A 14,428-nucleotide genomic window follows, 5' to 3' on the forward strand; every position below is an offset into this window, starting at 1 on the left:
TGTACACTTGAAACCTGTATGGTTTGGCAAACCATGACAACCCAATAAGAGTGTGTGTGTGTGTGTGTGTGTGTGTGTGTGTGTGTATATATAAACTTGAAGAGATCTACACCTAAACACATAATAGCCAAACTGTCAAAAGCCAAAACAGAACAACTTAAAAATAGCAAAAGATAGTAAGCATTACTCATCATGTCCTAAAAAAAAAAAATCTCAACAGGATTAACAATTTACATGTTATCAGAAAAACAGAAACCAGAAGCAGTGAGATGGCATATTAAGAATGCTAAGCGGGAATTTTTAAAATGTCAACCTAGAATCCAACAACCAGCAAAACTAACCTTTCAAAACTAAAGGCAAAATAATGTCCCCACTTAAAAACCTGAAAGAATTTGTCAGTAAATCTACCTTACAAGAAATACTGGGGGTGCGGATGATGACACCAGAGCGCAACTCAAATCTAAGTGAAAAAATAAGGAGAACAAGTAAAGGAAATTACTTACATAAATATAAAGATAGTATAAATTATTTTTTCTCATTTCTCTTTCAACTGGTTTAAAAGATAAGTACATTTAAACAAAAATTATAAAACTACACTCTAGGGCCATGATAGCGAACCTTTTTATAAAAACTGGAGGGACCAGGTTGACCAGCACTGCAAAAGTGGGTGGTTTTTATAAAAAGGTTCGCCATCACGGCTCTAGGGCTTAAATAAATATGTAACATATACTACAATACTAGCAAAAAGGAATAGGAAGAAAAGGTATCTATACTGAAGCAAAGTTTCTTTATATTACTAGAATTAAGGTAGTCTTACTCTGAAATAAATGTTTTATGTTAAAATGTGTATTATAATATTCAGAAAAAATAATATAGAAATAAGAAACTCAAAATTATATTGTTTTGAAAGAGACTAAATAATACACTAAAATTTTTTCTACTTACTACAAATGAAGGTAGTAAAAAAAAAACAAGACATAGAAAATAGAAAGATGGCAGACATAACCCAACTGTGCTATTAAATACTCTATATTGATTAAACATGCCAATGAAAAAGCAGAGAGCATAAGACTAGATATATATTTTTATAAAAGGATCAAACCATATCCTGTATACAGGAAATACACTTTCACTCAAAGAAATAAATAGGTTGAAAGTAAAAGGATGGAAAAAAATTATGATGCAAAAAGTAATAATAAGAAATGTGGAATAGCAATATTAATATCCACCAAAACAGATTTCAAGTAAAATAAATGTTACTACAGAAAAAAACAGACATTTTATAACATTAAAAAGTTAAACTAATTAAGAAGACATGCTATAAATATGCATGTATCCTCCCTAACCAGTGGTGGCACAGTGGATAGAGTGTCAACCTGAAACGCTGAGGTCCCAAGCTCAAAACCCTCAAGTCAGCCCTGGCTGGTCGGCTCAGTCAATGGATAGAGCGTAGACCCGGTGTATGGATATCCCAGGTTCAATCCCAGATCAGGGCAGACATGAGAAGCAACCATCTGCTTCTCTTCTCTTCCCTCTACCCTTTCTCTCTCTCTTCCCCTCCCACAGCCAATGGCTCTACTGGTTTGAGCGTCAGCCCCAGGCACTGAGGATAGCTCGGTTGATTTGAGCATCAGACCTAGATGGGATTTGCTGGGTGGATCCCAGTTAGGGTTCATGTGGGAATCTGTCTATCTCCCCTCCTCTCACTTTAAAAAAGAACAAAAAATCAAAACAAAACAAAAAAAACCCTGAGGTCGCCACCTTGAGCATAGGATCACTGGCTTGAACCTAAAGGTCGCCAGATTGAGGCCAAAGTCACTGGCTTGAGCAAAGGGTCACTGGCTCAGACTGAGCCCCCTCGGTCAAGGCACATATGAGAAAGCAATCAATAAACAACTAAAATAACATAACTATGAGTTGATGCTTCTCATCTCTACCCCTCTGTCTCCTTCTCTCTCACTCGCACACACATACTCACACACTAAAAAAAAAAAAAAACAAAAAAAAAACAGATAAATAGGCATGTATCTTTATTTTGCCTTTATTTTTTGAAATATATTTTCAATGGGTATTGAAATATAAGTTGACAGGTCTTTTCTTCTTTCTGTTACACATTTTGATCAATTGTCTTTTGTTTTGCACTGGTCCCAACAAGAAATCTGAGGTAATTCTTATCTTTGTTCTTCTGTACATCTCTTTTCTGCCTGGTTTTAATTTCAAGATTTTCTCTTTATCACTGGTTTTAAGCAATTTGGTTATAATGTACCTTAGTGTAGTTTTCATGTTTCTTATGCTTGGAGTGTGTTGGGCTTCTTGGACCTGGATAGTCAGGCACCACATAAAAGTATTTCAGTCAATGCCAGACACATACACAACATAAAAGTATGATGAGCTGGCCCTGGCTCAGAGGTAGAGCGTTTGGCCTGGCGTGCGGGGGACCCGGGTTCGATTCCCGGCCAGGGCACACAGGAGAAGCGCCCATCTGCTTCTCCACCCCGCCCCTCCTTCCTCTCTGTCTCTCTCTTCCCCTCCCGCAGCCAAGGCTCCATTGGAGCAAAGATGGCCCGGGCGCTGGGGATGGCTCCTTGGCCTCTGCCCCAGGCACTAGAGTGGTTGTGGTCACGGCAGAGCGACGCCCCAAAGGGGCAGAGCATCGCCCCCTGGTGGGCAGAGCGTCGCCCCTGGTGGGTGTGTCGGGTGGATCCCGGGTCGGGCGCATGCGGGAGTCTGTCTGACTGTCTCTCCCGGTTTCTAGCTTCAGAAAAATATTCACTATCACAATACCCGGTACATATAACTAATTAAAACTTGTTGAATGGTCAACTGGATGGATAGATGGTTGAATGAGCAAACAAATAAGTGGGTAAAAAGAAAAAGAATGATTATTCAAAATAAAATTTAAAAATATTAGATGTTGGAGAAATTGCTGCTTCTCCATTTTAAAAAATAATCTAATCAGGGGTAAATGTGTGAGAGGTATCAGGCATAACTGAAAGAAGACCAGATTTGAACTCAGAAACACTTAGACTTAAGTCCTGGCTCAAACTCTTGCTGTCTTGTAACACTGAGCACATTGCTTACTTTGTGTAAATCTTGGTTTTCCTCATCTGTAAAATGGGGATTACAGTAGCTACCTTACAAACAGAGCAACCAGCAACTTTCACAGGCAGAACAAAACCAGCTCTCAAATCAACTCCGTAATTCACAATGTAGCCCACAGATGGTTGTTACTAACAATGCTCACCATCTGGTAGCTTCCTGTTTTAAATAATGACTCTTGCTAACTAGGTGCCAAGCCTTTAAAATCATTATATTAAATGTTTGCACCCTCTAAATTTTAGTGTCCTAAGACAAAGGCCAGTGTGCTCACCCATAGTTCAGCTCAGAGTCTTGTTCAGTGGATTAAGAATAACATTAGGAAAAATCCCTTGTACGATGACAAGCATATAGTAAATAATAAATTATTGTTGTTATTTAAACATCTCATTAATAGCTTTCTGGTATCCATTTGCCACTCTACATTATCACAATTATTCCAACAAGCCCACACAGAGAATACAGATCGATCATATCAGCCACTTGCAGAAATATATAAACAAGACAGAAATGAAAAGATACGTACTGAAACATGATCTTAAAGATTCGAGTTGATTCTTTGAATCCTGACTTTTGGATTTTCTCTCTTATATCCATAAAGACCTGAGAACTTAGAAAAGTTGAGGGTACTTTGATTTCAACAGCCATTTCTAAACTAATTGAATAAGTTAAGTGTCAAGTTCAAAAGGAGAGTTCCAAGTTATCACTATCAAGGTATGTTTTTTCTCTGCTGGATGGGTAGATGTAGCATCTGGTCTCAGCTGTGCAAACACCAGTTACGTAAGAAAAACATCATGCCATCTTTATCAAATCTACAAACAACCCAGATAAACTCCTTTAGGATGAATAGTTTAGTCAGGATGAATAGTTAGTATTTAGAATAACAAAATTTGCCAATTCATAAGAACCCTGTATAAAAAACACTCTTAATTAGCTCTGAAAGACTTCTTTTGCTGGATTATCAAATATCCAGAAATAATTACTTTATTATAGAGTATGACTATCCAAACCAAGGTCACAGGTAACAAATCTTATAGCAAGAGTTAAATTAAAATGACTCACAGGTATCACTGGTTACAGTGAAGTTTCAATAACAGTTCTAGACCTGGCCGGTTAGTTCAGTGGTACAGCATCGGCCTGGTGTGTGGATGTACTGGGTTTGATTGCTGGTCAGTGCACATTGGAGCAGCACACACAGGAGAAGCGACTATCTGCTTCTCCACCCCTCCCCTTTCTCTCTCTCTCTCTCTTTCTTCCCCTCCTGCAGACATGGCTCCATTGGTTTGAGCAAGTTGTCCTTGGGTACTGAGGATGGCTCCATGGCCTCCACCTCAGGGGCTAAGAAATGGCTCCAGTTGCAACAGAGCAATGGCCTCAGATGGACAGAGCATCACCCCATAGTGGGCTTGCCAGGTGGATCTCAGTCAGGATGCATGTGGAAATCTGTCTCTCTGCCTCCCCTCCTTTCACTAAATAATAATAATAATAATAATAATAATAATAATAATAAAATGACTGTTCTGCCACACTAGAACAAATCTTCACCCCAGGAAACATCTCTTCTGTTCATAAGTGTCAAGTCAGTTCACAAGCTAGAGCCCTCCTTTTCCCTCAAATTAAAAATAATGTCCATTACACTCAACATCACATTCAATGGTGATAAGCTGAAAGCTTTTCCTCTAAGATCAGAAAAAAGACAAAGATACCCACTTCTGCCATTTTATTCAACATAGTACTGGAAGTCCATACCAAAGCAATTAGGCAAGAAAAAGAATTAAAAGGCATTTGAGTCAGAAACGAATAAATAAAAGTGTCTCTATTTGCAAACAACATAAGATTATATGTAGAAAATGCTAGGCTCTACCAAAAAAACTGTTAGAACTAATAAACAAATTCAATAAAGTTTCAGGATACAAAATCAATATACAAAATTCAATTTTGCTTCTGTATACTAACAACAAACTATTAAAAAGAGAAATTTTAAAAGTAATCCCATTTACATATGCACCAAAAATAATAAAATACCTAGGAATAAATTTAACAAAGGAGGTGGAAAACATGTTCACTGAAAACTACAAGCCTGACCAGGCGGTGGTGCAGTGAATAGAGCGTTGGATGGGATGCGGAGGACCCAGGTTCGAGACCCCGAGGTCGCCAGCTTGAGCGCGGGTTCATCTGGTTTGAGTAAAGCTCACCAGCTTGGACCCAAGGTCGCTGGCTCGAGCAAGGGGTTACTCAGTCTGCTGAAGGCCTGCAGTCAAGGCACATATGAGAAAGCAATCAATGAACAACTAAGGTGTCGCAACACAAAACTGATGTTTGATGCTTCTCATCTCTCCATTCCTGTCTGTCTGTCCCTATCTATCCCTTTCTCTGACTCTCTCTCTGTCTCTGTTAAAAAAGAAAAAAGAAAACTACAAATCATGGGTTAAAGCAATTGAAAACAAAAATAAATAAAAAAATATTCCATGTTTATAGATTAATTACTATTGTTAAAAATAAGGCCCTGGCCGAATGGCTCAGTGGTAGAGCGTCGGCCTGGCGTGCAGAAGTCCCAGGTTCGATTCCCGGCCAGGGCACACAGGAGAAGCGCCCATCTGCTTCTCCACCCCTCCCCCTCTCCTTCCTCTCAGTCTCTCTCTTCCCCTCCCGCAGCGAGGCTCCATTGGAGCAGGGATGGCCCGGGCGCTGGGGATGGCTCCTTGGCCTCTGCCCCAGGCGCTAGAGTGGCTCTGGTCACGACAGAGCGACGCCCCGGAGGGGCAGAGCATCGCCCCCTGGTGGGCAGAGCTTCGCCCCCTGGTGGGCGTGCCGGGTGGATCCCAGTCGGGCGCATGCGGGAGTCTGTCTGACTGTCTCTCCCTGTTTCCAGCTTCAGAAAAATACAAAAAAAAAATATATATATATACACACACACACACACACACACACACACACACACACACATATATATACATATTACCCAAAGTGAAATACAGATTCAATGCAATCTCTATCAAAATTCCAATGGCATTTTTCACAGAAGAAAAAACAATCCTAAATTTGAAGGGAACCACAAAAGACCCCGAATAGCCAAAGCAACCTTGAAAAAGAAAAACAAAGCTGGAGGTATCACATTTCAAACTATATTACAAAGCTATAGCAACCAAAAATACATAATACTGACATAAAACCAGACACACAGGTCATTGGAACAAAACAGAAAACTCATAAACCCAGGCATACATGGTTAATTAATTTATGACAAAGAAGCCAAGAATATACAGTAGGGAAAGAACAGCCTCTTCAATAAACGGTGCAGAGGCAAATGAACAGTCTGATCCATAGAGAATGACCCAGCAATTACATTTGTCACATGCAAAAGAATGACACTAGATCCCTACCTTACACCAAAGCACAAAAGTCAACTCAAAATGGATTAAAAATCTGAACATAAAGCCTGAGATCACAAATGGCTAGAAGGAAACAACATTAGAAGTAAGCTGCTTCACATCAGTCTTGGCAATGATTTTTTGGATTTGAAACCAAAAGCAAAAGTGAGTGAAACTACATCAATCTAAAAAGCTCTACACAGCAAAGGAAACCATCAACAAGATGAAAAGGCAACCTACCAAATGGGAAAAAACATACGCAAATCCTGTATCTGATAAGAAGTTAATATCCAAAATATATAGATATAAAAAACTCAACTCAACAGCACAAAAACGAACAATCCAATTAAAAAATGGGCAGAGGAGCCTGACCAGGCAGTGGCACAGAGGATAGAGCATCAGCTTGGGACATTGAGGACCCAAGTTCAAAACCCCGAGGTCTCTAGCTTGAATGCAGGCTCACCAGCTTGAGCTTGGGGTCGCAAGCTTGTGCATAGGTCATAGATATGACCCCATGGTCAGTGGCTTGAGCCTCCCAAAAGTTGCTGGCTTGAAATCCAAGGTCACTGGCTTGAGCAAGCAGTCACTAGCTTGGCTGCAGCAGCCCCCTATCCAGCAAAGCACATATAAGAAAGCAATAATGAACAAATAAGGTGCCACAACTATGAGTTGATGCTTCTCACCTCTCTCCCTTCCTGTCTCTCCCCGTCTCTCTCTCTGTCTGCTTCTCTCTCTCTCTCTCTCTCTCTCTCTCTCTCACACACACACACACACACACACATACACACACACACACTAAAAATATACATATATATGGCACAGGAACAGAATAGACATTTTCCCAAAGAAGACATAAATACAAAGAAGACCCAACAGGTACATGAAAAGGTACTTAACATCACTAATCGTCAGGGAAGTCCAAATCAAAACCACAAAGAGATCTCTCCTCACACCTGTTATAATGGCTATCATCAAAAAGACAATAGTTAACAAATATTTGAAAGGATGCGGAGAAAAGGGACTCTTATACACTGAGGGTGAAATGTAAACTGTGCAGCCATTATGGAAATCAGTATGGCAGTGCCTCAAAAAATTAGAACTACCATACAGTATAATCCAGCAATTCCATACATTTCTGAGTATATAGCCAAGGAAATGGAATCACTATCTTGAAGACATATCTACACTCCCATGTTCACTGCAGCATTGTTTATTTACAACAGCCAAGAAAATAGCCTACATTTCCATCAACAGATGAATTAAAAATGTATACACACACACAATGGAATATTATTCAACCATTAATCTGAAGGAAATTCTGTCATTTGCAACAGCATAGGTAGACCTTGGGGACATTATGTTAAGTGAAATAAGTCAGAAAGAAAAAGACAAATACTCTATGATGTCACATGTGCAATCTAAAATGAATTAAATTCACAGAAACAGAGAACATACTGGCGGTTGCCAGAGATGGGATGGAATAGGTGAAATGAGTGAAGGTGGTCAAAGTTGCAAACTTCCATTTATAAGATGAAGACGTTCTGGGGATGTAACATACAATGTGCTGACTATAGTTAACAATACTGTATTGTGTATTTGAAAGCTGCTAAGAAAGTAGATCTTAAAAGTTCTCATCACAAGACAAAAAACTGACTATTATGGAGGTGATGGGTGTTAAGTAAACTTACTGTGGTAATAATTTCATAACATATACATATATCAAATCATTATGTTGTATATCTTTAATTCAATATTTTATGTCAAATATGCCAATTAAACTAGGGAAAAGTTGTTTCTTTAAATAATGTCCATGTGTCTGTTAGGAAGAGGATGATACTTTTAAATATTCATGGAGCAGGAGCACTACCCTGACATTACATTTGACATATAGTTAAATGTATAACCATGAGGGCTGAAACAGAGGTTATTATATATATATATATATGTGTGTGTGGTAAACACACACACATATATATGTGTGTGTGTGTGTGTGTGTGTGTGTGTGTGTGTGTTAAAATTAAAATTCTGGCCCTGGCCAGTGGCTCAGTAGATAGAGCATTGTCCTGGAGCTCTGAGATCACAGGTTCAATCCCCAGTCAGGGAATGTATGAGAGGAAACCACTGAGTGCACATCTAAATGGAACAACTACCGGTAAGTGGAACGAGTTGATGCTTCTCTCTCTCTCCCTTCCTTTTTCTCTTTCTCTTTCTCATTTTCCTTCTCTCTTTCTTTCTCTCTCTCTCTCTCAAATCAATGAAAAAAAATTTTTAATTAGAATTCTGTGATTACAATGCCACAGCTTGTGTGAACAAAAACTGATCACATTATTAATAAACAATAAAAGGCTACAAGCAATCAGTCTATTAGTACCTATGGGATCTGATGGCACATTACTAACAAAAACAATCCAAGGCAGTGATGGACACTGGTTTCAGAAAGACAGGCACACGTTAAATAGAAAAATATATGTTTAAGTTGAAATACTTCTTAAGACAGAGGTCCAGTAGGTTTGGTATCAAGTTCTAGTGGAGAAAAAAGTACCATCATAATCACAAAGTAACTAACTAAATGACACAGTTTTTATTTGCTGATATGTGTCCATAATTCTCATTTTGAAGCAAAGATTTTTTACTTTTCTGGTGCCATCAAGTGGTAACATTATGAAGTGTTCTAGGGTTAAATGCAAATAACTTTTAGACAAAAGAAACACACTGATGTATTATAGCTATGTGACTTAAACACTCGTGATGTTTTAGCACAAAAATTATGTAAAAAGAAAAGGGAAAAATATCAGAGCCAACTGTTTGCAACTCATCCCAATTTTAAACTCCTGACCCAAAAGAAAAAAATTGAGTAGATCTTTTAAGATCAGAATACTTCACTAGTAAACAAAACACCCCAACAGATTATTTGAAAAACAAGCTTGTGTCAAAATGGCATATATACATATATTATCAGTCAAATCAAGAGAAGTGCTCCTTCCTAAAACTCCATTAACATGGCTATAAAATAATATATATACTGCTCACAAAAATTAAGGAATATTTTATCATTTCATATTCATTTTGAAGTATCCTCTAATTTTTGTGAGCAGTATATATTTTAGAGAGAGGGAGAAAGAAACACAGACAGGAAGGAAGAGGGATGAGAAGCATCAACAAACTCTTAGTTGTGGCACTTTAGCTATTCATTGATTGCTTCTCATCGATTGGACCAGGGGGCTCCAGCCAAGCCAGTGACCCCTTGGCTCAAGACAGCGACTTTGGGCTTTAAGCCAGCGACCGTGGGATCCTGTTTAAGATCCCATGCTCAAGCTGGCGACCCCCACGCTCAAGCTGGTGAGCCTGCACTCAAGCCTGATGAGCACATGCTCAAGTCAGCAACCTCAGGGTTTCAAACCTGGGACCTCAGTATCCCAGGTCAATGTTCTATCCGCTGCACCACTACCAGTCAGGCTAAAATAACTATTTTAAAGACAAAATCCCATCAGGACAAAGACTGAGAAAAAAGGTAGCAGCAATAAAATTTTAGAAGCTAAAAAGTAGATGGATGAGTGGTTAAAGACTTGGGAAAACTCCAGAAAGCTGTCTGTCTTACATGGCACTAAATCGCTCCCCAAGTTCAGAAACTGGTGGCACTAGGTGGCTGTCAACTTGAGAGTAAAGGATTAAAAACGAGAGACTTAGTCAAAATTAGTTTAAAAGCACTTAGGATGCTACTACATACACTCCCTCTTCCACTCCATACAGCCAGGTATTCATCTGCGCACCACACTAGAAGAATGAAGGTTCACATGCTAGGAAGAGTACCACAGAATGCTTCCAGACTACAGGACACCAGGTATAGTGAAGGAGAGAGAATAAAACGTGTCTAACACATAATACAGGAGACTGTGGAAATCTGAATGGTACTAACAAGTCAAAGACCACCCCACAAAAAAAGAAAAGATAAAATAGCGAAAAAGGATCATTTTTGGCCCTGGACAGGTAGATCTGTTTGTTAGAGCATCATCCTGATACACCAAGATTGCAGGTTCCATCTCCGGTCAGGGCACATATAAGAAGTAAGCAGCATATGCATGAATAAGTGAAGCAACAAATTAATGTCTCTCTCAAAAAAAAAAAAATCAATAAGCCCTGGCCGCTTGGCTCAGCAGTGGAGTGTCAGCTGGGTGTGTGGAAGTCTGGGGTTCAATTCCCAGCCAGAGCACACAGGAGAAGTGCCCATCTGCTTCTCCATCCTTCCCCCTCCTCTCCTTCCTCTCTGTCTCTCTTCCCCTCCTGCAGCCAAAGCTCCACTGGAGCAAAGATGGCCCAGGTGCTGAGGCTGGCTCCATGGCTTCCGCCTCAGGCGCTAGAATGGCTCTGATTACAGCAGAGCAACACCCTCCCTCGAGGGGGCGAGCATTGCCCCCAGGTGGGCATGCCGGGTGGATCCTGGTTGGGTGCATGTGGGAGTCTGTCTGCCTCCCCACCCCCACCCCGCTCCTCACTTCAAAAAAATATTTTAAAAAAAAACAATAAAAAGAAAATAAACAATATTTTTTTAGAAAGAAACCTACTGAAAAAAGGTCCCATCAACATTTGATTATTCTGTCCAGGAAGTCACGTAACTAACAGCAGCATGCATCACTCTACTTCTATAAGGAAAAGGCCAATAATTCAACAAAAGCTGATGCTTAACAAAAAAGGTAAGTTCTACTTACAGACATTCAGTATCATTCAACTCTACATGCCCCATCTCACCCCCATTCATTAACGGAGAAGTTACTGCAGCCAACGAAGAACAGAATAGTAAGCAAATCCGAGAGCCTTTTACACTCTTCGTTTAAAAGCCCATTTCATCTCATCTCTTCAGGCGACTGAGAATTAATGCACTAAAGAATCTCTATGAACACTCCTGAGAGAGGTGAAGGCCAGTGAACACTGGCCATGTGAGGAAAAATAAAATTATTATTCATAATAGAGACTTAATTAGAGACTTGATTTTCTTTAATCCTATTTTGTTGATCAACTGGTCAAAGACTTAAGTGTATCTGACACTGCCGTATAACCAGAAGCATGTATCCATATTTAGGTCATTTAATCTTTAGCAATTTCTCATTTTCAGTCTTATTTTTATACAAGATTACACATAAGAAATAATCAGGTATATACTTTTTTCCAGATACCAACAGAAGAAACCCACTAATACAGATAAAACTGTACCTTGAACACCTTCTAGGAGTAAGTCAACTCCCTTCCTATAAAAATCGGAAGCCGCTTCATAGTCGTCTTCCTCTTCCTTTTTTAAAGCCAGCTTTATTAATTCTCCTGCTTTCGCCAAATAATCTCTCTTGCCAAGCCTGGATTTTAAACTGCCAGGAAAGAGGCTCCGATTTTCCCATTCTTCTGTTTTGTTCTGCTCGCTGTCAGAAGCAACAGCCCCCAGTGCTGAAGGATCCGAAGAAAGATTGAGACCGAAAGTTCGAGCGGGAGAATTTGGATTGGAAGCCATTCCATCATCTAACTCGGCAAGAGAATCCACATCAACAGTAAGTGATAGCAGGTCACTGTCACTGGAGAGGCCTGGAAATATGATCACAACAGCAAACATATTAAACTGAGAATCAGCCAAAAGAATAAAATCATGCTGACTATTAATTTTTTCATGCTACCCAAGTCAATTAGGAAGGCTGTAATTCACTGATGAAGTCAGTGCCTAGCAATCTGTTTCAGCTTAGGGCATCCATTTCTGCACTGACTTGATAGCTCTGGAAGACCATCTCCTTGCCTTAATTACCAAACTAACACTGAAGATATGTCTTTATCTAGCCCTGGTATCAAAAAGAACCATTACCACAAGATCTTGCACACCGTTTTTAGAAAGCTGACACTTTTACACACAGCTGCTGTGAACAAGAATATTACAACAAAAGACAAAGAGTAAGAGCTAAGAGTAATTAAAATAGAAGTTCTTGAAACCCAGCTCTTAAAACTTAGTGTGTGACCAACAGCAAGTAACTTAATAGTATCACTTATCATGCAGGGCATTAAATGAGGAACAGAGTTAATGCATATGGAGCGTAACAGACTATCATTAAATTGTAACTATACAGCAATTATAACTATTTAACTATTAGATGATATATATACTCAGAGGCGTGCTTTCAGGTCTCCATCCAGATCTGGAAAATGTATGCCATTTACTTATTTTTTTTTAAAGAACTGAATTTTTAAAATTTTTTGTTTCAGCCTTTTCCATAGCTTTTGGAGAGAGTTTTGGTCTGTATTCGTATCCTAGTTTTTTCACAGAAAATTATTAATAGGTGCTGTTGAAATTTTGAGCAATGAAAATTATTTCTCCCATTTCATGTATATGACTTCATGGTAAAATAGCATGAACTACAATAACAGTTATTAAACTTTTTGGTCTTAAAACCTCCTTTAAGAACTCATGACCTCAAAGAGATTCTGTTTATGTAGATTATATCTGTAAATATTTACCAATCTTGGTATTTAAAAAAATAGACTAAAAACTTTTAAATTAAACATTAAAGCCTAATACATGTTAATATAATTTTTACTTTAGAAAACTATATTTTCCAAAACAAAAAATATTTAGTCAGAGAAGTGGCACTGTTTTACACTTCTGTAAATCTTATTAACAGAAGATGGCTAGATTTGCATATCTGTTCTATACTCATTCTGTTGTCAGATGTTGTTCTGGTTGAAATATTTAAATAAACTATCACATAAATATGTAATTGAAAATGAGGTAAATATTTTAGTAGCCTTTTTAAATAACTGTGGATGTTAGCTTTTGATGTTATACTAAAACTTGACAAGTGGTTGTTTCTTATAGCTTAGCTGCCATGTAGAACATAAATTCCAATCAATGAAATTTCCGTTTCTGTTACATTCAAATCCACTGGCCTGTCAATCACAGAGTGGATCTTTTTATACACTATGAGTTTATAACATCATACATTGGTCATTTTGAAAAATACTGGTTCCCAGACCCTGGCGAGTTGGCTCAGCAGTAGAGCATCAGCCCAACATGTGGAATCCTGGGTTCGATTTCTGGTCAGGGCACAGAGGAGAAGCAAACATCTGCTTCTCCATCCCTCCCCTTCTCTCTCTTTCTCTCTCTCTCTCTCCTCCCCTTCCACAGCCATGGTTCAAATCAGGGGTCCCCAAACTTTTTACACAGGGGGCCAGTTCACTGTCCCTCAGGCCATTGGAGGGCTGGACTATAAAATAAACTATGAACAAATCCCTATGCACACTGCACATATTTTATTTTAAAGTAAAAAAACAAAACGGGAACAAATACAATTTTAAAATAAAGAACAAGTAAATTTAAATCAACAAACTGACCAATATTTCAATGGGAACTATGGGCCTGCTTTTGGACGTCTTCCATTGTGCAGCCACATAATCCTTTGCGCAGTACCTCGTTCTCGTTCAGTTACTCTCAGAACACTGACCACCAATGAAAGAGGTGCCCCTTCCGGAAGTGCAGTGGGGCCGGATAAATGGCCTCAGGGGGCCGCAGTTTGGGGACCCCTGGTTCAAATGGTTCAAGCAAGTTGGCCCCAGGCACTGAGAATGGCTCCATTGCCTGGCCTCAGGCCCTAAATAGCTCAGTTGCCCAGCAACGAAGCAGTGGCCCCAGACTGTCAGAGCATCACCTGGTAGGGGACTTGCTTGGTGGATCCCAGTCGGGGCACATGTGGGAATCTGTCTCTGCCTCCCCACCTCTCACTTTAAAAAAAAAAGAAAATACTGGTTCCCAGAGTTACACAGGTCTTCCAGATGGTGACAAGTTTCATATTATAATATCATTTGAAAAACCACATTTGTTACCATCACCACCAACTTCACCAGAAACCTGAATTTTATCAGTGGCAACAAATACTGTCAGTTGTTTTCCTTCAAGTGTCAGCTCACTTCAATTTACTTCCAAAAAAATGTTTGCC

At 39.2% G+C, this 14,428-nt stretch overlaps 1 protein-coding gene across 4 annotated transcripts in view; it reads right to left on the reverse strand.

Moving 5' to 3' along the window:
- Positions 1 to 14,428, reverse strand: part of RPS6KC1 (ribosomal protein S6 kinase C1) — a 174,452-nt gene that overhangs the window by 88,960 nt on the left and 71,064 nt on the right. For 3 of the 4 annotated variants that reach the window (XM_066261383.1, XM_066261382.1, XM_066261384.1), the window contains one exon: positions 11,676 to 12,035. The exons of the other annotated variant lie outside the window; for it this stretch is intronic. In XM_066261383.1, the coding sequence (XP_066117480.1) occupies positions 11,676 to 12,035 (360 nt within the window). The remainder of the gene's footprint in view (positions 1 to 11,675; positions 12,036 to 14,428) is intronic. 4 annotated transcript variants of the gene reach the window in all.

Source organism: Saccopteryx bilineata, chromosome 2 (assembly GCF_036850765.1).
Source record: "Saccopteryx bilineata isolate mSacBil1 chromosome 2, mSacBil1_pri_phased_curated, whole genome shotgun sequence".
Lineage (NCBI taxonomy): Eukaryota > Metazoa > Chordata > Mammalia > Chiroptera > Emballonuridae > Saccopteryx > Saccopteryx bilineata.